General features: G+C 49.2%; 1 protein-coding gene across 4 annotated transcripts; it reads right to left on the bottom strand.

Annotated features, from left to right (window-relative positions):
• Positions 1 to 1,878: 1,878 nt before the first annotated feature.
• On the bottom strand, positions 1,879 to 19,764 carry Mtres1 (mitochondrial transcription rescue factor 1). 4 transcript variants are annotated; one of them, XM_006256581.5, is made up of 5 exons: positions 18,286 to 18,360; positions 11,485 to 11,542; positions 9,152 to 9,633; positions 6,893 to 6,965; positions 1,879 to 2,368 (listed from the first exon to the last, which is right to left on the bottom strand). In XM_006256581.5, the coding sequence occupies exons 3-5, from the start codon at positions 9,619 to 9,621 to the stop codon at positions 2,189 to 2,191; spliced, it is 723 nt and encodes a 240-aa protein (XP_006256643.1). In that variant the 5' UTR covers positions 9,622 to 9,633; positions 11,485 to 11,542; positions 18,286 to 18,360; the 3' UTR covers positions 1,879 to 2,188. The 4 variants fall into 4 exon arrangements, with proteins under 4 accessions (XP_006256643.1, NP_001102918.1, XP_063135574.1 ...); XM_039099059.2 differs by lacking the exon at positions 11,485 to 11,542 and adding an exon at positions 6,332 to 6,382 and having other exon boundaries at positions 2,282 to 2,368; positions 18,286 to 19,764; NM_001109448.1 differs by lacking the exon at positions 11,485 to 11,542 and having other exon boundaries at positions 18,286 to 18,367.
• Between the last annotated feature and the right edge of the window lie 3,833 nt (positions 19,765 to 23,597).

Genomic DNA, 23,597 nt, shown 5'->3' on the forward strand with positions numbered 1-23,597 from the left:
GTAAGTTCTTGAACATCCACCGAACTGAAATAAATGTTTTTTTAGTTTCTTGAAAAATAGGTATCCCAGCATGGGGGTGCACATCTTTAATCCCAATGTTGGGAGTCAGAAGTAGAAGGATCTTCGTGAGTTCAAGTCCGGCTTGGCCTACATACAAGCTCCTACCATGTGAGGTCTTGAATTCATGTAGGTCACCAGGCACCTTTCTGGCTGTGGAGAGTTAAAAGTTTTCAAATAGAGATAAACTTTTCTGGGTTCTCCAAACCAAAGTGGTGAAAAGCTTTGGGTTCTAGAAGCTTCACACCCAGACTCAGATCTCAGGAAGTGACGGAGGGCAAACAAGAGCCCATCGAGGACAGCCAGCCTCACAGGGACAGGGCCGAGTCTCCTCTTGGAACCGATTCTTCCAGGTGCTAAGGCATGGCTCCTCAGAGGTCACAGACAGACCTCAGTGTCTGACCACACACCGTGCACTGTGCAGTGAGCCCCGCCCTACTCTGCTTTGTGTCGATTTAGCTCTTTGTGTAACACTCTCGTGAGGGTTAGAACTCTAGTCCATCCTGATAAGACCCTGTGTATTTCCTGTGTCTACCTCAAACTAAACTCTTTATTCTCCTGAGCCAGGAGTTAAGCATTTTCAGTAAAGGGTCAGATAGTAAGCAGTGTATGCTTTGTGGGTCACTGGTCTTACATGTGTGTATATAGACATACATATGTGTACAAACACAATGCAGACCAATAGGAGAACGTTACAAAATTTCATTTTATATATATGGGTGCTTTATCTGCATGTATGTCTGCAAACCACATACATGTCTGGTACCCACAGAGGCTGGAAGAGGACATCGAATCCCTTAGGCGGGACTGGAGTTAGTGATGAGCCACCATGGGGGTGATAGGAATTGAATCTGTGTCCTTCAAAAGAGCAGCCTGAGCTCTGAACATAAAATGTCAAAGCCATTCTTAGCTTGAAGGCCATTAAGCCAGCCTCTCTGGCTCTCTTGATTTATCTAGCAGCTCTAAAAGAAAGCCTTCCAAATGGATTCTAAGTAGCCCAGTTGGAACTAGGGGGACAATTTTACTCCTTCTGGACTAAACCAAAGAGAACCAACACTAGTTAGTGTTCACCAAGACGGCTGGTAAAAGCTAGAGCTTATCTTGTCATGACCTGAAGGGCGATCTTGACTCTGCTGGCTTTGGCCATGAGATGCCTGAAACGTAGTCCCTATACTGGGGAAATATTCAAATGAACACTAAGGAGCCAGGTACGGTGTTACACGTCTGCTCTATCATCCTCACTCTTGAGAGTTACAGGTAGGAGGATCAGCCTGAGACCAGCCTATCAGAGACTTCATCTCGAACAAATGTAACCGTTGTGGTGGAACCTGTCTTTCTCTAGTACTCAGGAGGCAGAGGCAGGTGGATCTTGGTGGTTTTGAGGCTGGTCAGGGGTACACAGGGAGACCCTGTGTGTCTGTTTGAATAGGTGTAGCCACAATAGACAGACTCCTATGTTTGAATGCTTGGCCACAGGGAGTAGCACTATTAGGTGTGGCCGAGTTGGAAGTGTGTCACTGTGGGGGAGACTTGAGATCTCACGTGCTCAAGTTATGCCCAGTGTGGTTCACAAAGTCTCTGTCTGCTGCCTTCAGACCAAGATGCAGAACTTCAGCTCCTTCAGCATCATGTCTGCCTGTGTGCCTCCATGTTTCCCGCCATAATAATGGACTAAACCTCTGAAACTGTGAGCCAGCCCCAATTAAATGCTTCCCTTTATAAGAGTTGCCATGGTCATGGTGTCTCTTCACAGCAATAAAACCCTAAGACACACTAACAAACAACGAAACAAAACAAATACCAACAATAAAACAAAACCCACAAAGAAACAAGGCCAATTTATTTTACAGTGACTCCTGAGGTAGTTAATGTGGGAAGTGGTAGGCAAGCTGTAATGTCCTCTCTGGCCTGGGTGCCTCCAGAATCCGTCTCTGCACAGAACAAGAGGGCTCTCAGGGTGCCAGGTCTAAGGGAGCACAGGCCAGCCCAAGAGGGACCCCCACAGATCCCAGCTTCCACAGAGTGCTCCAGTGACCCCACAAACGACAGGAGAACTTTATTTTAGTAAAAACGTCCTCTTTTTATGCTGCCCGTCCCCGATGTTAGGGCGGCCCGTGGGAAGAAGCGATGTTTATTTAGACGCAGTCTTTTTAGGCACCTTTAAGCTCTTCCACCGACGCAGCACCACACGGTACTTGTCGTTCTCAGTCTTCTCTTCGTAGACGGTTTTCAGGAGAATCCGCATCACCACCTCTGTTCCTGTCTCTTTGTTCTCTCCCATGAGGAGATCCAAAGTATCTCCCACCTTCACCTGAGAACACAAGGAAACAACCTTTAGTCCACTCTGGGGAACCTAGGCTTGCTGTCTCTCTAGTCTGAACTGCGTGGCGGGGTAGGCATACAGGAGGGAGCTCAAGCACAGTCGCTTCCTTCTGACGTCCATGACTGGCCTGCAGATGGTCTAGGCTGGGAAGGTTCTCAGTCAGGTAACTGAAGGAGTCCTGGGACGGACCTGTCTGTCTGGGCAACACTGGTAAATCACTGAAAAGTGGGGCATAACCTTAGCAAGAGAGTGTAAAAGAAAGCACTGGACGCACCAGGAAAGAAAACAAGCACTGATTTTTTAGCCAGGATGCCCTAAAATGGAGTGGGACAGTTTCATAGACATCAGTCCCCATGGCTGGCTGCAGAGAATTTAAAGTAGAATCACAACTTCAGTGTTGGCTGCCCCGTCAGAGAGACGAGCTTTAGACCACAAAGGTGAACAGCACACAAGAGGAAGAGCTGGCTCCAGGGGCTGAGGCCAAACTAACTTACCAGAGGACTTGCGGCTAACGCCTGTCACCCTGGAGTGCCGTGTCATCTCCAGGGCCCAGCTGCAAGGACTTAGTCCATGTTGGGTGCATGGGAAATAGCTGGTCCAAATAGCTCATCAGGGGATCTGGCCAGGAACTCAAGAGGGGCCAAACAGCCTGGCCACATGCTGCTGTTTCTGCCACAACCTAACAGAAAGAGGATGGCTCTGCCCCCCAACTGCTTCCACTGACCTAAAGTGACTCATGTGGGCCGCTGACTGCTGAAAGGACTGGGGATTGCTTAACAGTGATCCCTGCTCTTGTTGCCTGTAACTGCACTTCTAGGGGACATGACACCCTCATCTGGCCTCCCGGGCACCAAAGCACGCCCATGGTGCAGACATACATGTGGGCAAACACCGGTTCACATAAAATACATTATTTAAAGATTTTAAAATATGTACAACAAAACAAGAGACCAAGCCTCCCCTCCCATAAACAAACGCACAGCCCAGAAACTGGCATATTTCATTCAAACTCAGTTACGAGTTTCAGATTTATTTCATGTGTGGAATTTTGCCTGCATGCATGTCTAGGAACCATGTGCATGCCCGACTCCCTAGGAAGTCAGAGAATGAACAGATCTCTTGGAATTGGGATTACAGGCAGTTGTGAGCCACCGTGTGGTGCTGGGAATCCAACCTGAGTCCTCTGCGAGAGCAGCCAGCATTTTTAGTTGCTGAGCCACTTCTTGAACCCCTAACTTAAAAATTTTGAAACCATTTATTTTGGGGTGTGGGGCACATGTGTGGAAGTTGAAATTGAACTGTGGAGCTGGTCCTCTCCTTCCACTGCATGGGGGCCGGGGTGGAATGGCAGTGTCAGGCTTGGCAGCAGACACCTCTGTCTGCTGAGCCATCTCAGCAACCAAACGTTTACTTAGGCTGGGTATGGTTGCTCATGGCTATAAACCCAGCTGAGGCAGGAGGATTGCTGCAAGTTTTTAGTGAGCTCATATTATAGGGAAAAAAAGGAGGAGGAAAGAGAGGAGGAGGAAGGAGAGAAGGAGGAGAAGGAGAGGAGGAGGAAGGAGAGAAGGAGGAGAAGGAGAGGAGGAGGAAGGAGGAGAAGAAGAAGAGGGAGAGAGGAAGAAGAGGAAGAGGAGGGGGAGGAAGGAGGAGAGGAGGAGGGGGAGGAGAGGAAGAAAAGGAGGAGGGAGAGGAGAAGGAGGAAGGAGAGGAGGAGGAAGAGGAAGGAGGAGAGGAGGAGGAAGAGGAAGAAGGAGAGGAGGAGGAAGGAGAAGAGGAGGAGGAGGGAGAAGAGGAGGAGGGAGAGGAGGAGGAGGAGGGAGAGGAAGAAGAGGAAGAAGAGTATAAAGCTGGAGAGGAAGGAAGTCGGGTGCGGGCTCAGAGGTTAGTGGAGAGCTGAACACCATCAGACACACTGCGCACACACGTGCGGGAATGCTGTAACGGGATGCTAGCGTGAATTATTAATATGCACTAATAGGGAAAGGACACGTAACGGCATTTCTCCCCTGAAGGGCTCCAACAGCGTTTCCTCTGCCCATCTGACTCCAGGGAGGTGAGCTGGAGACGGAGAGGGAGCGCCATGCTCTGGCTTCTGCAGCCGCCATGTCAAACAGGGCTAACAGCACTGTGCACTCCGGACCCCTAGTTTGCAGGATACACAAAGGCTTTGCTCGGTGGCCGGTGGGGACCGACAAGCTGGACCTCAGGGCCTGGAGCCAGGCACTGGTCTGCGGAGCAGGCTGGGGAAGCAGGCATGCTTTATTTAGTCCATCCACGGCCTGGTCCTCTCAGACACAAAGCAAGACTGGCTGGGATTAGGGCCTGTTTCAAATATCTACATTTCAAATCTGCGCTTAGCTGCAGTTTCTATGGCTACCAGGCCTCCTAGTAACAAGGCAGCGGAGTGTTAATACTGGCCTCTGCCTTTGCTGACCCTCAGGAGAAGTCTGGAAAGCGGCTGAGACAACAGAACACCCACGGCAGGATGCAGCAGAGCAATTAGGCTGAGGTTAACAATACCTCAAAGCAGGGGAAGAAAAACAGGCTCACGGAGTTTGCAAATGAGGCTGCAGGCAGGAGGGTGTTCAGAGGTAAGGCAGCCCAGCCACAGTCCAGGGAGCGATGGCGCAGGCTGCAGAGCCCATCTGGAGCCCGGGCTTTTGTGCCACTCACTGAACAATGGCTGCAGCGTCACCCTGCACCCGCCAGCCCAAGGTTACCAGAGCTCCCTGGCCTCAACTAACAGTTGAGACAAGAATGGCGGCAGCCTTCCCTCTTTCTGTCCATGCAAGCAGCAGCAACGGACTGCATGACCTCCAGGGGCAAGCACTCAAGGAGTCTCAATGTTCACGGATGCCCACATGACACACTTAATGTCCACACCCCAAGGCACCTCAAAGTGGCTCAGATCCTGCCCAAGCAGGTCTCTAGAACATGAAAGGAAGATAAAAACCACCCTTCAAACTCGTCCGCCTCCTCAACGCTAATAGGTTAGGCTTCTAAGCAAGGCCTTAGGTTTGAAGTCACGCTCTAGCCCCAGACAGGTGGCATGTATCTCAGGCTGGCCTAGGAGTCACTCTGGGGCGGCAATACCCTTGAATTTCTGACCCTCCCGCCCTGCTGAACCCAGGGCTTCTTTCACACGCTCTGCAGGCATCCTGCCAGATGAGCTGTGTCCCTAGTCCTGCTCTCAAACTCCACTAAAGATGTCTTACATCTTCCTTGTATGTTGTTAAGTGATAATCTGATAGTCAAAAACATGGCAGACCGTCCTTTAATCCCAGCATCCAGGAGGCAAAGGCGGCAGATTTCTCTGTGTTCAGGCCAACCTAATCTAAACAGTGAGGCTCTGTCTCAAACACAGAAAACTCATTAACTGGATCTCAGAGGGACGGTGAGACAGCTCAGCACCGGCAGAAGGCCTGACCTGAGTTCCCGTACCTTAAACCAACATGGAGGGAAGGAAGCCACTCTTTCACATTGTCCTCTAGCCTCCACCCACATCGATGTGTGACATGCCTGTCCCTACACTCCCCGTTCCTGACTAATCCATGTTTTAACAGCTGGAAAATAGACAGCGTGAAGACAGTTAACGGGGAGAGCTGGAGCGCAGCTCAGCGGCTCCGTGTGGGTGATGCTCTCACAGACTTGGGTTTGGTTCCCAGCACCCACAGTGACTCACAGCCATCCTCAATTTCAGCTTGGGAGACTTGGTACCCTCCTCTGGCCTCTGTGGGCAGCAGGTACAATTATGCACATATCTGTAGGCATTTATATACATAAATTAAATTTAAAAAATAAAATTCAAAATATAAAAGGCATGAAGAAAACTACTACGGGAGGGGAGGCGGCTGAGCAGTTAGTCGTGAGAGTGTCGTGCCAGCTGCCTGCAGCTATTGCGGACGCCTCTGGCTTGGTTCCCAGCAGTCAGTGTGGTTCACGACCAACCTGCAACTCCAGCACCAGGGGACTTCTGACTTCCACAGGAACGGCTTATGCCTGTGCACGTAAGCAGGACACTCAAACACACAGAATAAAATGCATTTGAAAACAATATATCCCATAATAATCTATTATAAGATAAACAGGAGTAATATTTAATTTAAAATATATGGAGCAGACATTAAAATATGCAGACAGTGTTTTGTTTTGTTGTGATGTGCTCTTGGCTGGCCTGCAACTAGATGAGCTGTGCAGACTTGGCTGGCTCAATCTGTGGCAGTCTTCCTGACTCTGCCTTCGTGTGTGTGTGTGTGTGTGTGTGTGTGTGTGTGTGTGTGTGTGTGTGTGTGTGAGAGGGGGGGGGGAGATGCACAGACAGAGACACTGTTGTTACAAAGCTGCAGCCCTGAGGGTGGACACTGGTCTGTAGTTGGTTCCCACCAGAGGATCAGGACCTCAGAGGACCTTGGAGAGGGAAGACACTAGGGCCCAAGGGGGAGTTGGGGACAGCACCGACTAGCAGAGCTAGACAGGGTCATGGGGCCGTCATGGCGCTGGAATGCTCACCGTTCTGCTTTTCTTCCACAGTTTTTCCCCGTTCAGTCTGAGTTCACCTTTGTAGAACGCGTCTTCTACTTTGCTATTAAGGAGAAAAAACTTAAAATTGAAATGCACTCAACAATCACAGCCTTGAGAAAAACGGCCGTTGTCAGTGTCTACTTGGTGAGTCCCCACAACACCCTGAACTTGAGGGAAAGTTGAGGCACAAAAGGGAAAGTGGCTGTCACTTACAGCATCTGAACGGGGGACCAAAGGGTACTCCTGATCCCGGAAAGGCTTGCTGCTCTCCGGGCAGGTGCTGCGTGGGGCTTTACGGTGGTTTTAGAAGAACTGCATGGCAGGAGCTCAGTGAGTCACAGTGGTCAGAATGAGTGGGTGCCTCCTGCCCCGCAGCCGCCTGCATTGCACCACACACGGACCTGCCCGTGTGCACTGGGGTCGGGTAACTCCAATCTGACAGCCATTCACCTTTGACTTTAAGCCCCTGGTGACCAGAGGAAGATGATACACACGGCCCTTCCTTCTGGTGACCTGACTCCAGATGACTGACGTCTGGCTCAGCTTACTAAAGGCAGCAGCCAGAGCTCAGGCCCTAGAGGGGTTGGCCAGATGTTAGGTAGCCCAGCACTGACCAGGATGCTCCGAGTGGAGCCCGCAGTCTTTTATGTTCTGTGGACGTAAACAGTAAGCTACAATTAATGACGCCACAAAAAGTCGCAAATTACACAAAGAAGTCTTGAATTTGCTCTTACCTCACATATACCCCACTAGTGACAGAGAACAAAGAGGGGACAAGCGGCTGGGTCACCACTAGAAGCCAGCACCCAGCAGAGAGAATGATGCACTAAAGGAACCTCGACACCCACCCCTCCACCCATGTGCTGCATGTGACACAGTGTTTGTAACAGCCTAAGAGCCTACCACACGCTAGGCCTAGGTACAGGGCTCTACATAGACCTTAATTCTACAGCTTGTATCTGCAACCCCAGCACTTGGAAGGCTGAGACAGGAGGATTTCAGTGAGTGTGAGGCCCTCAGGAACTAACAGCATGGGCTGTAGAGTGGCCATAGCTTTAAAAGGGAAAAAGGGGGTTCGAAGGTGGAGCCCATAAAGCTGCAAGGACAGAACCAACTCCACAAGCTGTCTTCGGAGTCCACGAGATAGGGAGTCCGCGCGATAGGTTATGCACATCCTGCTGTCACACACGGATGTTTAATGCATTAAAAAGGAACCTGGCCATTACCGTCTAAAGTAGCTTCTCTCAGTCCTATTTCACAGCAGGGACATTTCAGTAACATGCACAGGTTGCTTACTAGTAGTCTGAAATACTAGTAGTCTGGCCCGAGAGCCCGCTTTTGTCTCTTGAGACGGCCTCTCAATACGCAGTTTAGGTTGGCTTTGAACTCAGTCTCCTGACCTCGCCTCCCGGATTTTCAGACTGCAGGCACACTCAGTGCCTTAGGTCAAGCCTGCACTCTTTTGTGTGCATCTGTGAGAATGCCATAGTGAGCCTGTGCAGGCCAGAGGACAACCCCAGCAAGCAGCTCTCTCCTGCTCCTTTCTGGGATCAGGAACCAGAGTCAGGTCGGCCTGTCTATATGTGAGCGCCTTTCCCACTGAGTCACCTCAGCGGCCCAGAAACTGCATTCAGGTTTAGAGTGTGTGTGTGCGTGTGTGTATGTATGTGTGTGTACGACTGACTGACTGTGGGTCCATGTCTGTCACGGCACGCCTGTCTATGGGCAACTGTATGAGTCAGTTCTTTCCTTATACTCTGTGTGGATCCCAGCGGTAGAACTCGGTTGTCAGCCTCCACAGTGGTACTCCTGCCCACTGAGCTAACATGCTAGCCCAGAACCTGCGTTCTGACCATCACCCCCTTGATGCTGGGATGTGCTTTCTCAAGCTGCAGTATATGGGAAATCCCGGTGTCTCTGTAGCTATGTATCCTTTCTATTAAGGGGTCATTGCTAGGGATAGAGGCTGGGTTCAGTGGAAAAACGCTCGCCTGCCATGTGCAAGACCCTGGGTTTGAGCCCCAGCACCGTGGAGAAGAAAAGAGAAATCTGTCATATAATCAATGGCTCACAGCACACCAGTTGTGTGTGTGAAATGCAGTTTTGTCATCAGTAAAGTGACCTGATTGGAATAGGTCACCTGTAAAGTCCTTTCACATGTTCCGTTATTACTCGCCATGACAGACTGGTACATGGCCCCGCACTAGGCAGACGGGTGGTTCACGGTGACACACGTGTCATACTCACTTTCTCCCAATATCAAGGCCTGTCTTCAGGATGACGTCGTACCGGAAAGATGGCACCACCTTCTCCAGGTCTTTGTAGTCCTTGACCACACCCGGCTCCTCCTCAAGCTCCTCCCCCTGCTCGCTCCTCTCCAGGTGACTGGTCTCCTCATCGGAGTCCTCTTCATCCGCATCTTTCTGCACGGTCTTTTTAGAAGACTTTTTGGAGTTTATATTGCTTTTGAGTCGTACAGAAAATGGAAGAATACACTCTGGAGATACTAGGAGCTCTGGGAGTCGCAGAGAGAAAATGTTACTGAAAAGTGCTTTGTAATTTGATGTGTTTAACTTGGTGCTAGAAAAATATAAGTATCGGTTCCACGAAGCACAAGGTTTGTGTGAAGAGGTCCCTTGAATCACACCCCAGAGTCTGGTCCAGGCATCTGGCTTTCTTACAGCACCCGTGAGCAGTCTGACACCAGGCACAGCCATGCTGCTTGGGACCTGCAACGGAGAACAGTTGAGCATTGTCACAGGTGTGTGGAGAACAGTTGAGCATTGTCACAGGTGTGTGGAGAACAGTTGAGCATTGTCACAGGTGGTGCCGCAGAGCTGTGCTTAGCACACAGGCATGAGCAAGCCACAGGCTCTGCATAGCTAGCACCGCATTCCCGCCGCCCATGCGAGGCTGGGCCAGTGCACCAGGCTGAGAGCCAAGCGCACCATGGGGAGCTCTCTAGTTGTAATCAACCTGCTTGCTTGCAGGACTGTCTCAGGGGTCCAGTGAGGCACAAAAACTATGGGAAACACTGCCTTGGTTCTTCTTCCTCAAATAGCTCTGGGTATTGACTACAACTGAAAAATATTAACAGTAGTTATTGATGGTTTGTTTAAAAAAAAGAAAAAGGGCTGGACGTGGTGATGCACACCTTTCATCCCAGCACTCAGGATGCAGAGGCAGGAGGATCTCTGAGTTCAGGCCAGCCAGGGCTATACAGAGAATCCTGCCTGGAAAAACAAGAACACAAACAAACAAACAAAGGAGTTCATTAAACCCACAGTGAATCTCCCAACCTTATTTCAACCTAGATCCTGGCAAGTCAGAGCTAGCAAGGAATGAGGAGAACGGAAAGCTCCACATGTCCACGTTCCGCATCTCCTTCCTATTTGGTAGAACTCTGCAAGGGTGGGGGGAGGGGGCTGTAGCCCACAAACTAGGCAGTCATCCTGGACACCCCAGAGAGCTATCAAATCCTAGTTACTACAAATGCAACAGAAACCATCTTACCACAATGGTGGCAGGCCTTCCAGAATAATCAAAATGTAAGTGGTTCGCTCGCTCTTCCTCTCTCTCCTTCCCATCTATCCACCCACCCACTCATCCATCCATCTACCTACCCACTCATCCATCCATCCATCCATCCATCCATCCATCCATCCATCCATCCAAACATCCATCCATCCAAACATCCATCCATCCAAACATCCATCCATCCAAACATCCATCCATCTATCCATCCATCCATCCACCTACCCACTCATCCACCCATCCATCCATCTACCCATCCATCTATCCATCCATCCATCTATCCACCCACCCACCCATCCACCCACCCACCCACCCATCCTTCCATCCATCCACTCACCCATCCATCCACCTACCCACTCATCCACCCAACCATCCATCTACCCATCCATCTATCCATCCATCCATCTATCCACCCACCCACCCATCCACCCACCCACCTACCCATCCTTCCATCCATCCACTCACCCACCCATCCACCCACCCACCCATCCATTCACCCATCCATCCACCCACTTCCACCCATCCATCCATCTACCCATCCATCTATCCATCCATCCATCTATCTACCCACCCACCCATCCATCCATCCATCCATCCATCCACCCACCCATCCATCCACCCATCCATCCACCCATCCATCCATCCACCCACCCATCTATCCATCCACCCATCCATCCATCCATCCACCCACCCATCCATCCATCCATCCATCCATCCATCCATCCATCCGTCCACCCATCCATCCACCCACCCACTCATCCATCCATCTATCCATCCATCCATCCACCCACTCATCCATCCATCCACCCATCTATCCATCCATCCACCCACTCATCCATCCACCCACCCACCCATCCATCCATCCACCCACTCATCCATCCATCCATCCATCCATCCACCCACTCATCCATCCATCCATCCATCCATCCATCCATCCATCCATCCATCCACCCACCCATCCGAGACAGGACCTCACTACTTAGCCCTAGCTGTCCTTGAACTCACTCCATAGGCCGAGCTGGCCTTGGATTCAGAGATCCACCTACCTCTGTCTCTTGAGGCTGAGATGAAAGGCATGTGGGACCACATCAAGACCATGCTTTGCTAATGAGAGAAAGGATTTCATAAGCTTAAATACATACATATATAAACCTTGACAAACTCGACGGTCTGAGACCCACTTCCTTTATTTCCTTGATAATGCGCCTCAAGATTTTCCTTCCTAATTCCCACCAATTACGAGGCTGAAACAATGTCTGTGTGGCGCACAGACAACACACAGGCGACCGCTGCGTCTAACTCTTGGGGTAAGCTTTAGAGGGCAAAATAAGCACAGGCCCTGCTCATTCCGCCATCCTTGGAGCCCCAAATAATTCCTGGATGACAAGAACTTCAGGGTTCGTGGGTTTTGTGTTTTTGTTTTAAATGTACTGTCAAAGGAATGGCTAAGCAAATCTGGGTTTTCTTTTCTGACATTTTCTTTTTCCAGCTTTATTGACTTTCTGTGCATGAGTGTTTTGCCTGCATATATGTATGTGTCCCATGTGTACGTATGCCTGGTGCCCTCAGGAGTCAGAAGGGGATGCTGGATCCCCTGGAACTGCAGTTACAGATGGCTGTGAGCTATCATGTGCATGCTGGAGACCCAACCCTGGTCCTCCACAAGATCAGAAAGTGTTCCTAACCACTGAGCCAACTCTAGCCCCATTAGTAAAAGAAAAATAGAGAAAAAGGTAAAAATAAAAAAAATTTAAAAAAGTATATATATATATACTTTATTTACACATCTGTTTTGGCTGCATGAATGTCTGTACACCAACTGCACGCCTGGCACCTGTGGCAGTCAGGAAGGTGTAAAATTAGAACCAAGATGACTAAACTATCCTCTGGGTGCCGGGACTTGAACCAAGACTCTGTAAGAGCATCAAGTGCCCTTTTTGTTGTTTTGGCTTTTTGAGACAGGGTTTCTCTGTGTAGCTCTGGCTATCCCAGAACTCATTTTGTAGGCTAGGCTGGCCTTGAACTCACAGAATCACCTGGCTGCCTCTGCCTCTCAAGTGCTAGGATTAAAGGCATGGGCTACTGCACCTGTCCATCAACAAGTGTTCTTAACCACTGGAGCATCCATTCCTAGCCTCTTGTTTTGGATTTTGAGACAGGGTCTCATACTGAAGTCCAGGCTGGTCTGGAACTCACTACATCGAGCAGACTTGTCTCAGATGATGAGGGATCCTTCTGCTTCAGCTTCAAAGTGCTGAAATTACAGACACAGGCGCCATGTCTGGCAAGAAATGATAGTTCAGTGTATTCCCATTTAATAGAGACCTACCCCCCCCCCCAAAAAAAGTGTTAATTTTGTAGAAATCCTGAACGGCACAGGAGTGGGAGGACCTGCCGCTTCACCTGAGGAGAAATCCCCAGTAGCACCTGAGCCAGGGAGAGAGGACAGTCTTGGTGGTCGGGGAGAGAGGACAGTCTTGGTGGTCGGGGAGAGGACAGTCTTGGTGGTCGGGAGAGAGGACAGTCTTGGTGGTCGGGGAGAGAGGACAGTCTTGGTGGTCGGGGAGAGGACAGTCTTGGTGGTCGGGGAGAGAGGACAGTCTTGGTGGTCGGGGGGAGAGGACAGTCTTGGTGGTCGGGGAGAGGACAGTCTTGGTGGTCGGGGGGAGAGGACAGTCTTGGTGGTCGGGGAGAGGACAGTCTTGGTGGTCGGGGAGAGGACAGTCTTGGTGGTCGGGGAGAGAGGACAGTCTTGGTGGTCGGGGAGAGGACAGTCTTGGTGGTCGGGGAGAGAGGACAGTCTTGGTGGTTGGGGAGAGGACAGTCTTGGTGGTCGGGGAGAGAGGACAGTCTTGGTGGTCGGTCTCCATCACAGGTCCTGGTTTGGGGCCAGGTGAGATGGCCCAACAGTTAAGGGTACTGTCACCCACCCAGTATGACAGCCAGAGTTCAATCCCCAGACGTGGTGGAAGGAGAGAAGTGACCCCTGCAAACTGTCCTCTGACCTCTACACTCTCGAGCGTACATAAAGGAATAAACGTTAAACACCCCTGCCCCACAGCACGCTGCTCTCTCCTCCCAGGGATATCTGGATGTGTCTCTTTCTGTACCCATCACTGGCCGCATTTTTAAGGATTTGTTCACTTTGATTTTGCTCCTGTGGGTGCTGCCTGCACGTGCATCTGTGCCTGGTGTATGTGAAGCGCCCATAGAGCCCACAAGTGGTTGTTCTTGGAATTGCTGTGAACCACCATGTGGTTGCTGGGAATTGAACCCAGGTCCTCTGGAAGAGCAGCCAGTGCTCTTATCCATTGAGCCATCTCTCCAGCCCCACAGACAGAAACATGTTTATTTATCTATACTAGGAAACCTAGCTGAAGATACCAACTTAAATCATGTTCCTCTGTGTGTGTGTGTGTGTGTGTGTGTGTGTGTGTGTGTGTGCGTGCGTGTGTGTGTGCGTGTGTGTGTGTGCGTGTGTGTGTGCGTGTGTGTGTGTGCGTGTGTGTGTGTGTGTGTGTGTGTGTGTGTAACAAATGTTTCAAAGTACTAAGCCAAATGTTACCTTTATTAGCCACTCCCTCCCTCTCCTCATCATCTCCACCTCTCGGCAGGCAAACATCCCAAACAATGAAGCCTAGACAGAAAATGTATAAAGATCAGAAAAGTCAGGGAAGGCATTAGTCTGGTTTTTGCTAGAGGTGATGACCATTTGTAGATGCTAGCAGAGAACAGGTCCCAGAGGAGGAACCTAGAGTTCAGAAATGGCTGGGAGAGCCCTGGGTAGGGAGTGGGGTATCTGAAATGTGACCGACCAGGTTCTCGAGCTCCTCTTAAATCAGAGCAGTGAATGTTGGGTAGTTACACCCCATTTGAAGAAACAGGATGCTGGTTGAGGTGGAACACGTATGCATTTCAGCGCTTTGAGAATAAAGGCTCAGGAGTTCAAGGTCAGTCTGGGATCCAAAAACAAAACAAACAAATGGTCTAAATCAAACTAAAAAGCCCAACTGAGGAGGAGGAAGGCACAGGGCAGCAATCTCAGCTCTTAGACACGAGCACTGTGTCTAAGGCCAGGGGTCTCACAGCAAGTTCCAGGTCAGCTAGAGAGGCACATGTAGGAGAGCTCACCTTAAGCAGTACACAAAACAAACCAGGGCCGGGAGGATGGCTCAGTGCTAACTAACACACTTGCTCTGCAAACAAGAACACAAGTCTGAGTCCCCCTCCCATGTGATAGGCCGGGCACCGCTGTGCATGCCTACGATGCAAGCTTTGGGAAGCAGATGTTGGGAGAGCTCACTAACCAGCCAGCCACCCAGCCTAGTGATGGTGGTGAGCTTCAGGTTCAGTGAGACCAGGCTCAAGACAATGAGGGAGACAGTGATGGAGTGATAGAGGCCTGACGACCTCACCTAGCTTCCCTCTCTCTCTCTCTCTCTCTCTCTCTCTCTCTCTCTCTCTCTCTCTCTCTCACACACACACACACACACACACACACACACACACACACACAATTCCTTTTCCTTTGGTCTGGCCTCCTGGTAGCACCAATAAGTCCTTTGTCTTCACCACCCCACGACTCCTTTTTAAGGTAAAGGTTTCATTTATTCTAGGTGCTTTAAACTCACCCTGTAGCAAAGGCTACCCTTGAACTTTTGATCCTCCTGCTTCAGCCTCTAGTACTGGGCTCACGGGATTACTAGACTAGCACACTTGAGCAGAGTTAGCTCAGAGGACCCAGGTCTGCTGTTTGCACAAAGGCCTTCTGCCAGGCCTGTGCTCACTAGTGTCTGCGAAACTGGGCTTCAGCAGAGCTCCCCACATTCTCCAAACTCAGAGGTGACTTGCTAGACTCGCTATCCTGAAACTGTGCTCTGATTTACACTGGATACCTGGCTTTTCTCCTGGATGCCCGCTGTAAGCTGTGGAGGAATGACACGCTTCCTGCATGACGCCGAGGCGGACTTATAGATGACACCAGGCCTGGTTTCCTTCGCTTTGCCCATGGCTCTCCCTTTTCCTCACTTTGCTTCATAAACCCACACTGTAATAAACCATAGCTGTGGGGTTGTCTGGACTCAGGCCTCCAGACACAATGTCCAATTAAGTGTCTGACATGACCGTCCCCAGAACCAAACTCTGGATGTCAGAACTGCTGCCCCTGGAGTCTTCATCTGTTAATGGAACGTCTGTCTGGTGATGTTCCAAACAGAAGCTAGTGGTTTTTCTTTCTTTTTCAACATAAGGTCTCGTTATATAGCCTTGTTGTCCTTGAGCTCATAGCCCTCCTCCCTGGGGCTCCCACAAGCTGGCTTACAAGCAGGTCACACCGTGTCCCGCTCCTCATGACTTTCCACCGCCTTGCTTTGAGACAGGGTCTCCGGTAGCCCAAATCCTGCATCCCAAGTGTTAGTGACTGGAGGCTACAGGTGTCCACTCCTGGACAGTTCCTTTATTCATGTCAACGAATGCTGTGTGTATATATGGTGTGTATAAGTCAGGGTGCAGGCACACCGCAGCATTGCGTGTGGAGGGCAGAGGGCGTCTTTCAGGAGTCAGGACTCTTGAGCCAAGGTCTGTCATTTCCACCACACTGTATACTCTAGGCTAATTCTCGTCTCCGTCTCTCATCTTGGCAACAGAGTTCTAGAGTTAAGTACTCACACCACACATCTGGCTTTATGGCATGGGCTTCAGGGAGTGAAAAGGACTTCAGACTTGGCATGGTAAGAGTTCATGCCGGCATGAACTACCAGGCAAGGCTATTAAACCAGCTTCTCCAAAGCACTCAGAGGAAAAGAACATTTCTGGGCCTGGTAGGGCGGGATGATAGGAAGTTCAACGGCTGCTTTGACCTCAGAGTGTGGCCACAGCCGGCCTGGGTAACTTAATGAGAGCCTGCTTCAAGAGTAGAAGAATTAAGAAAGGTTTTACTGTAAACCTGGTCCAACAGCCCATGCCTGGGAAGGTGCTGGAGGTGGGGGGGGGACGACCCTGTTGTTTTGTTACACAAATATGGTCTCAAAGTACCTTCCACAAACTTACATATACACCCAGAAACTAGTCAGAACAGCTTCTTTCCGTAGTGGGCATCAGTTAAGTTATAAACTTGAGTCATGCACCAGGGCTTAAGTGCCTGTTATCTGCTCAGCCCTAAATGAGACATTTATACCACACCCCTCATATAAAATCCAAACTAAAACAAAACCTGGACAATGACAAAATGTCTGTCTTACTCGGTCAGCTTCAGACCCTGCCACACTGACACTGGTCTTCAAGGTCCCCATACACAAGGGACCATTCTTAGTGTGCCTTCCTTCTGTGGCCATGACTGAATTAGAGCTGGGGTGATATATAAAGGACAGAGGTGTATTTACCTCATGCCTCTAGAGTCTGGGAGTTCAATCAACTGCATCTAACCCCCTTCTCCCTGCTTCTCCACGCTTTAGAAGCTGACAGCTGATGAAAGGACTTTCTTGCTGCATCATCAGATAGAAGATAAGGACAGATGACTTGTTTTCATAAAAAAGCCACTCACTCCCTTAAAAGCCACTTGTTCCTTCTTCACGACCCTGCCCTTCCTAGAGGCACTGCACCAAATTGCCAACACATGAAACCTGGGGGACACACTCTGACCAAACCAGGGACCTTTGTTCCAGACAGGCCTAGGACACTCTCACCTAGGTATCTGCAAGGGAAGTCACCTTCAAGGCTAGACTCAAACACGCCCTCGGCGGGGCCTACCCATTCCAACTCTACTCCACCTGGCCAACCAGTCCCCTTTACCACATGTACACCACCTCCAGAGTTAATCACAGGCTGCTGCTTAATTTTCCAGATGTTGTCTGCACGTGCATACAGTCCACAAGACTAGAGTTCTTCGTCCCTGTTTTATATCTCTCATGCACAGAAATAGTGCCTGGTCATTAAATTAGAAACTTGTAGAAGCTGGGAACGTTGTTGCTAGCCTATAATTTAAGCATCTGGGAAAAAGACAGGAGCTCAGGTGTTCAAGGACATCCTCCACTATAAAAGTGAGTAAGATGCTAGCCACGACCGGGCCGTCTTTTTTTTTTTTTTTTTTTTTTTTTTTTTTAAGAGCTTGTAGAATAACATGAGCGGATGAGCTCAGCAAAGAACTTAGTATCTGGACTCCGAAAGTCTTATATACCTAAGTCTGGAGGTGACTTGGGCAGCATGAGAGACAGGGTCCATATTACAAAATCTCGCTGGCGGCAGTTTGCACTAGAGTTTGCTAGGAAAGAAAGCGCGTGAGGTTCGTTTCGGGTGAGATTTGTATAAAGCTATAGACTCTGTTAATGAAGGCTAAGGCTGCCAGAAGGGCAGTATTTAGGACACAAAGGCACAACTGCCCTTGACCTGCACTATGCTGAGAGTGGATGCACGTTCCTCAGCCGTGTAACCGCTCGTTAAGTAAGACCGGGGCCTGGCCTCCAGTTGGTTAGGACTACAGCTACGAAACCCTTCCCTTCTGCGGACGTCGGAGGCGGACTTCTAATAAAGATCGGGTTCCCCTGGAACCCTCCCATCCCGAACCTCCTTAGGTCGCTCCCCCAAGGTCAAAAGAAACTGGACACTCCACACCGCCCAGCCCCGAATCTGTGTGTCTGCAGGCAGCTAGCTGCACCCAAGCCCTGGGACGCATAGCGTGGGCCAGCTCAATCCCCTCGGTCCCGGGGTTCGAGGGGCAACCCGAGGCAAGCCCGACTCTGCGGAACCGGACGCGCTCGCCGACTTGGCCAGAGCGCTGCAGGGCAGTAGCCGGTGGAGGGCGAATCGCCCGGCGAGGGGCTGAGCGGGCGGGCCAGTAGGGGCGCACTCACCTGCGCAGTCCGCTGGTCCCTCCCCGGACCGCGCCGACCGCAGGCGGGTGCCACCTCCGAGCCTGCCCCGCCCCTTCCGGCCAAGCCCACGCAGAAAGAGTGGACCCCGAGGCGTATCCGAGTACGGTGGCTCCGTCACAGCGACCCCTGCTGGACGCGGCGCCTTGGATGACCACACTGTCGAGGTCGGGGCTGGAGTGTGGGGGGAAGTGGGGTGAGGGTGGTGGTTAGGGGGTGGGGGGTGGGGGGTGGGGGGTGGGGAGAAGGACCGTGGGAGGCCCATCCCAGGGCTGCTGAGCTTGGTAGTCAGTTCCAGAAGAAATTGGTTTGAAAGCAAAAGTTCTTTCGAACAGCCAAAGCCTTGGACGTCTTTGTGAGTTATAGATGTTGTCTCCAGAAAACTGTCTAACATCACAGAATTTGGTATAGCAGAATTTAGTTCCAACCCAGTGTGTAGGCGTACCCCTTTAAACCCAACACTTGAGAGATGGAGGCTGGAAGAAGGGGGTTCAAGGTTTTCTTTGGGTACATAACTAGAAAGTTCTAGACCAGGCTGAATAAAATACCTCATACTGGGCGTGATCCCGTCACTGGGGGAGTGGAGACGGGAAGATCAAGCCACTAGATGTCTTGGCTACATAGCAAGTTTGAGACCAGCTTGGGTAACTGTGAAACCCAGTCTCAAGAAATTAACCTCTGACCCCTCCTCCTCCCCCTCCCCGGAAAGAATCAACTAAGTCACACCTTTTTGTTCAGTTTTCTTGTCGTGCAGATGATTGGACAAGGTCAAGTGTCTAGGAAAACACGGTTTAGTGTGACCAGTAGGGACAGTGGAAACAAACCTTGGAAGTCAAATGGAATATAGCCCAGACACTAGAGGACAGTCAGTTTCACACACAAAAAAAATTTTTTATGTAATTAATTTAATGTGTATGAGTGGTTTTGCCTGCACGTACCATGTGCTTGTATGCCCAGCGAGGCCAGAAGAGGGTATTGGATCCCCTGGGACTGGAGTTTCAGGTGGTTGCTAGGCCACCACGTGGGTGCTGGGAATGGAATCTGGCTCATCCGGAAGATCAGCTGCTGCCCTTCCCCCCTGAGCCAACTCTCCAGCTCCAGGTTTAGATATGCTTACCGGAATGTTTGCGGGGGATATAGCTCTATTAAACGAGAAATCGCCTTGCTTATTTTCTTATTTTTCGGACTTTTCCTTCCAAGTCTGAATGCGAGCTTCTCGGTTGTGCTTGTGTAAGAGGAAAGCTCAATTGCAGATTGTTTCAAGTGCTGAAATGATACATTTACACTGTTGCCATTGTGAGATTGGGAAGGATACACAGTTGCATTTACTTGTAGGTCAACGCCTGCCATCATGTTGGACCTGGGGAGCTCAGGTCCTTAGTCTTGGCAGCAAAAGCCTTTACCCTCTGCACCAGTTCACCACCCCTTGGGAGAAATTAAAAAAAAAAAAATTAAAAAGATTGCAGGGTATGGTGGCCCACACCTTCAATCCCTGCACTCAGAAGGCAGAGGCAGGCAGATTTCTGTGAGTTTGAGACCAGCCTGATCTAAAAGGAAGTCTAGGACAACTAGGGCTCCTTATACAGAGAAATAAAAAACAAAAAACAAAACAAACAAAAATATTTTCTCTGTGTGTTGGTCAGAGGACAGCTTGCAGGAGTCCGTTCTCTCCACTATGTGAGCCCCAGGGATCAAACTTGGGTTGTCAGGTCTGGTAGCAAATGCCTTTACCCACTGAGCCAGCTCACATGGTGAAATCTTTTTTAAGATGACATAGCGAGGGCCGGGAGAGATGGCTTAGTGATTAAAAGTACTGGTTACTCTTCCAGAGGATGTGGATTTGATTCCCAGCACCCGAGTGGTGGCTCACACTATCTGTGACTCCAGTTCCAGGAGACCAAGCGGTCTTTTGAGGAGGGCACCAGGCACACACACACACACACACACACACACACACACACACTCTCTCTCTCTCTCTCTCTCTCTCTCTCTCTCTCTCTCTCTCTGAGTATTTGTATACACATTTATTTTCTCTATTAATTCTTCAGGTATTGTAGGAAAACCCTTGTCCATAACAACTAGTAATTCCGTAGAAAATGAAAAATAAAAGTAAACACAAAAGCCTTTATATGTGTAATTTAAAAATATTTATTTTATATCTATTCAAATATTAGCTCATACAGCTGGACTGCCCTGCTTACACACAGAGTTTTAAAGCAAATCTTTAAAGATAAGTACATACCCTTCTGTGTCTATGCCTCTCCCTTGAACACGATGAATGTTCCTGAGACCCACTGGGCTTTCTCCAAGAAAAATGGCGGCACCAGCCCCACAGTGATGTGGTGCAAGGACAGGATTCTCTGTCCAGCGTTAAGGCCTAGGAAAAGGTTACCTAGCTTGCCTGTCATTCTGTGCTGTTACTGATATTGTAAGAAAACTTCCTCATATGTTGTTTCTGCTGTTACTAGGAAACTTTCTAGTGCCAAGATTAATTACATATTCTATTATGTTCTGTGCCCTGGGAAACCAGTCACGATAGGAGTCAGTAGAACTGCTTTGTGGAGTTACCCATAATAACCTTGGACCCGAACCAACCACCCAGCAGCACCTCCTGCACCTGTGTGTGAGCTTTTATGATAGGTGCTTTTATAAGCTGGTCCTTGGATGGACTCCAACATAAGAGAGTCACCTGCACCAATATGAGAAACTATTTTGAATAAGACTTCCATTTTGAGTGGGGGTTGAGTAAAGTTTATGTTCCCAAGACCTCCCTGGGAATTGACATCCTACTTGGCAGAAAAAGACAAGTATGTGGGCAACTGGCATCCTGGTTGGCAGCTTAAGACATGAATGTTAGACATGTCCCATCCTGGTAGACAAGTTAAGACATGAATGTTAGACAAGTCCCCTGCCACAGTTGGACACCCCAACCAATGGGCGCAGGATGAATGTACGACAAAAACGTGTTCCTAAGGAAATCCCTATCCCTCAATCCTGATTGGTGAAATAACTTGGCACAGATGTTTGTAGATCACAGACTTAAAAAGCCGTATACAGGGCTGGAGAGATGGCTCAGCGATTGAGAGCACTGACCACTCTTCCAGAAGTCCTGAGCTCAATTCCCAGCAACCACATGGTGGCTCACAACCATCTCTAATGGGATCTGATGCCCTCTTCTAGTGTGTGTCTGAAGACAGTTGCAGGGTACTCATATAAATAAATTTTTAAAAAGCCGTATACAGTCTTGACTCAAGGTTACAGACAGTTCCCAAGTCTGATCTAAGTCCCTATCAATCAGTCTTGAGGTGTGCCATTCAAGAAATCATCCCTGTTTGACTGATATTGGTGTCTGAGTGGTTTGTGTGGTGATTCTCAGACTTCAGGAAAAGTAGACTGTGACAGCAAACCGATGACAGAAACTTTCTTCCTTCCTTCCTTCCTTCCTTCCTTCCTTCCTTTCTCCCTTCCTTCCTTCCTTCCTTCCTTCCTTTCTCCCTTCCTTCCTTTCTTCCTTCCTTTCTTTCTTCCTTTCTTTCTTTCTTTCTTTCTTTCTTTCTTTCTTTCTTTCTTTCTTTCTTTCATTTTCAGACAGAGTGCCTCTGTGTAGCCTTGGCTGTCTTGGGTCTCCGTTTGTAGATCAGGCTGACCTCAGACTCAGAGAGATCCTCTTTGCCTCCTGAGTGCTGGGGATAAAGGTACTGACTGACTGCCCTACTGAATAAAAACTCTTTAAAGTTCCCCTTCCTTGCTGAGAGAGGGGTTTGCTAAGGTTGCCTAGCCTGGCTGGTCACAAATTTCTGGGTTCAAGTGCTCCTCCTTTCTCAGCCTTCTTAGTAGCAGGACAATGAGCCAGGAGTGTGGTTTGGATTATCTATCTATCTATCTATCTATCTATCTATCTATCTACCTACCACCTATCATCTATCATCTACTATCTATCTATCTATCTATCTATCTATCACCTATCTATCATCTATCTATCTACTACCTACCATCTATCTACCTGTCTATAGATTTATTTTTTATTATACATAACTACACTGTGCTGTCTTCAGACACCCCAGAAAAGGGCATCAGATCCCATTACAGATGGTTGTGAGCCACTATGCAGTTGCTGGGATTTGAACTCAGGGCCTCTGGAAGAGCAGTCAGTGTTCTTAAGCACTGAGCCCTCTCTCCAGCCCTCTATCTGTTTATCTTGGTGTGCATGTGCTCTCTGTACATGTGTGTCTGTGCCTAAAGCTCATGTTAGATCCCCTGGAACTGGGGTTATGGATGGTTGGGAACTACCATGTAGGTGCTGGAAATCAAACGCAGATCATCTGGAAGAGCAGTGCTCCCAACTTCTGGGCGATCTCTCCAGCTCTGGGAGAGGATTTTTGGTTGTTTTCAAACCAGGGTTTCTCTGTGCAGCCTTGCCTGTCCTGGAACTTGCTTCGTAGATCAGGCTGGCCTTGAATTCATAGAGATCCATCCACCTGCTTCTGCCTCTTGAGTTCTGGAATAAAGGCGGACGCTACCACCTTCTATCTTTCAGTTTAGATTTGTAATACTTCTCAAAGGCCTATGAATTAAAAGCTTGGTGGTATTTGAAGTTTGAGGAGGTTTTAAAAGTTAAAGCCAGGGGCTATAGGTTTGGCTCAGTGGTAAAATATACTCAGTCTGTACAAAGCCCTGGGAACACTCATGGGGACTTACACTTTAAATATTAACCAATGGGGCCTCATGGGAGATCTTTAGGCTATTGAGGGGGCTGCAAAGGAGATGTTGGGACCTGAGCATCCTCCGTTTCTTGTTTCCTGGCTATTAAGTAAGCGCTCTTCTTCTGCCAGGCTCCTGTCCTTTCCTCCTTCTGAATTGCTAACCACAGACATTTTGTTACAGTTTTGGACATATAAATAGAAACATGGATGTTGTAAGCTAATTAATATTATAGTTACTTATTGGGGTTTTGGAAACAGGGTCTTGCTATATAGTCAAGGCTGGCTTTGAATGCATGATCTTCTCATTTCTTCTTCCAAAGTGCTGAGATCTATATGCATGCTTGGATCACCCAGTTTTTTTTTGTTTGTTTGTTTTTTGTTTGTTTGTTTTTTTGTTTGTTTGTTTGTTTTTTTCGGAGCTGGGGATCGAACCCAGGGCCTTGTGCTTGCTAGGCAAGTGCTCTACTGCTGAGCTAAATCCCCAACCCAGGATCACCCAGTTTTTAAAGTTAACTTTTGAAGTCAAGTTAAAGGTTAGCCTGGTTTACAAAGCTAGTTCCAGAACAGCCAGGGCGAGACAGAGAAACAGAG

This window comes from Rattus norvegicus, chromosome 20, assembly GCF_036323735.1.
Source record: "Rattus norvegicus strain BN/NHsdMcwi chromosome 20, GRCr8, whole genome shotgun sequence".
Lineage (NCBI taxonomy): Eukaryota > Metazoa > Chordata > Mammalia > Rodentia > Muridae > Rattus > Rattus norvegicus.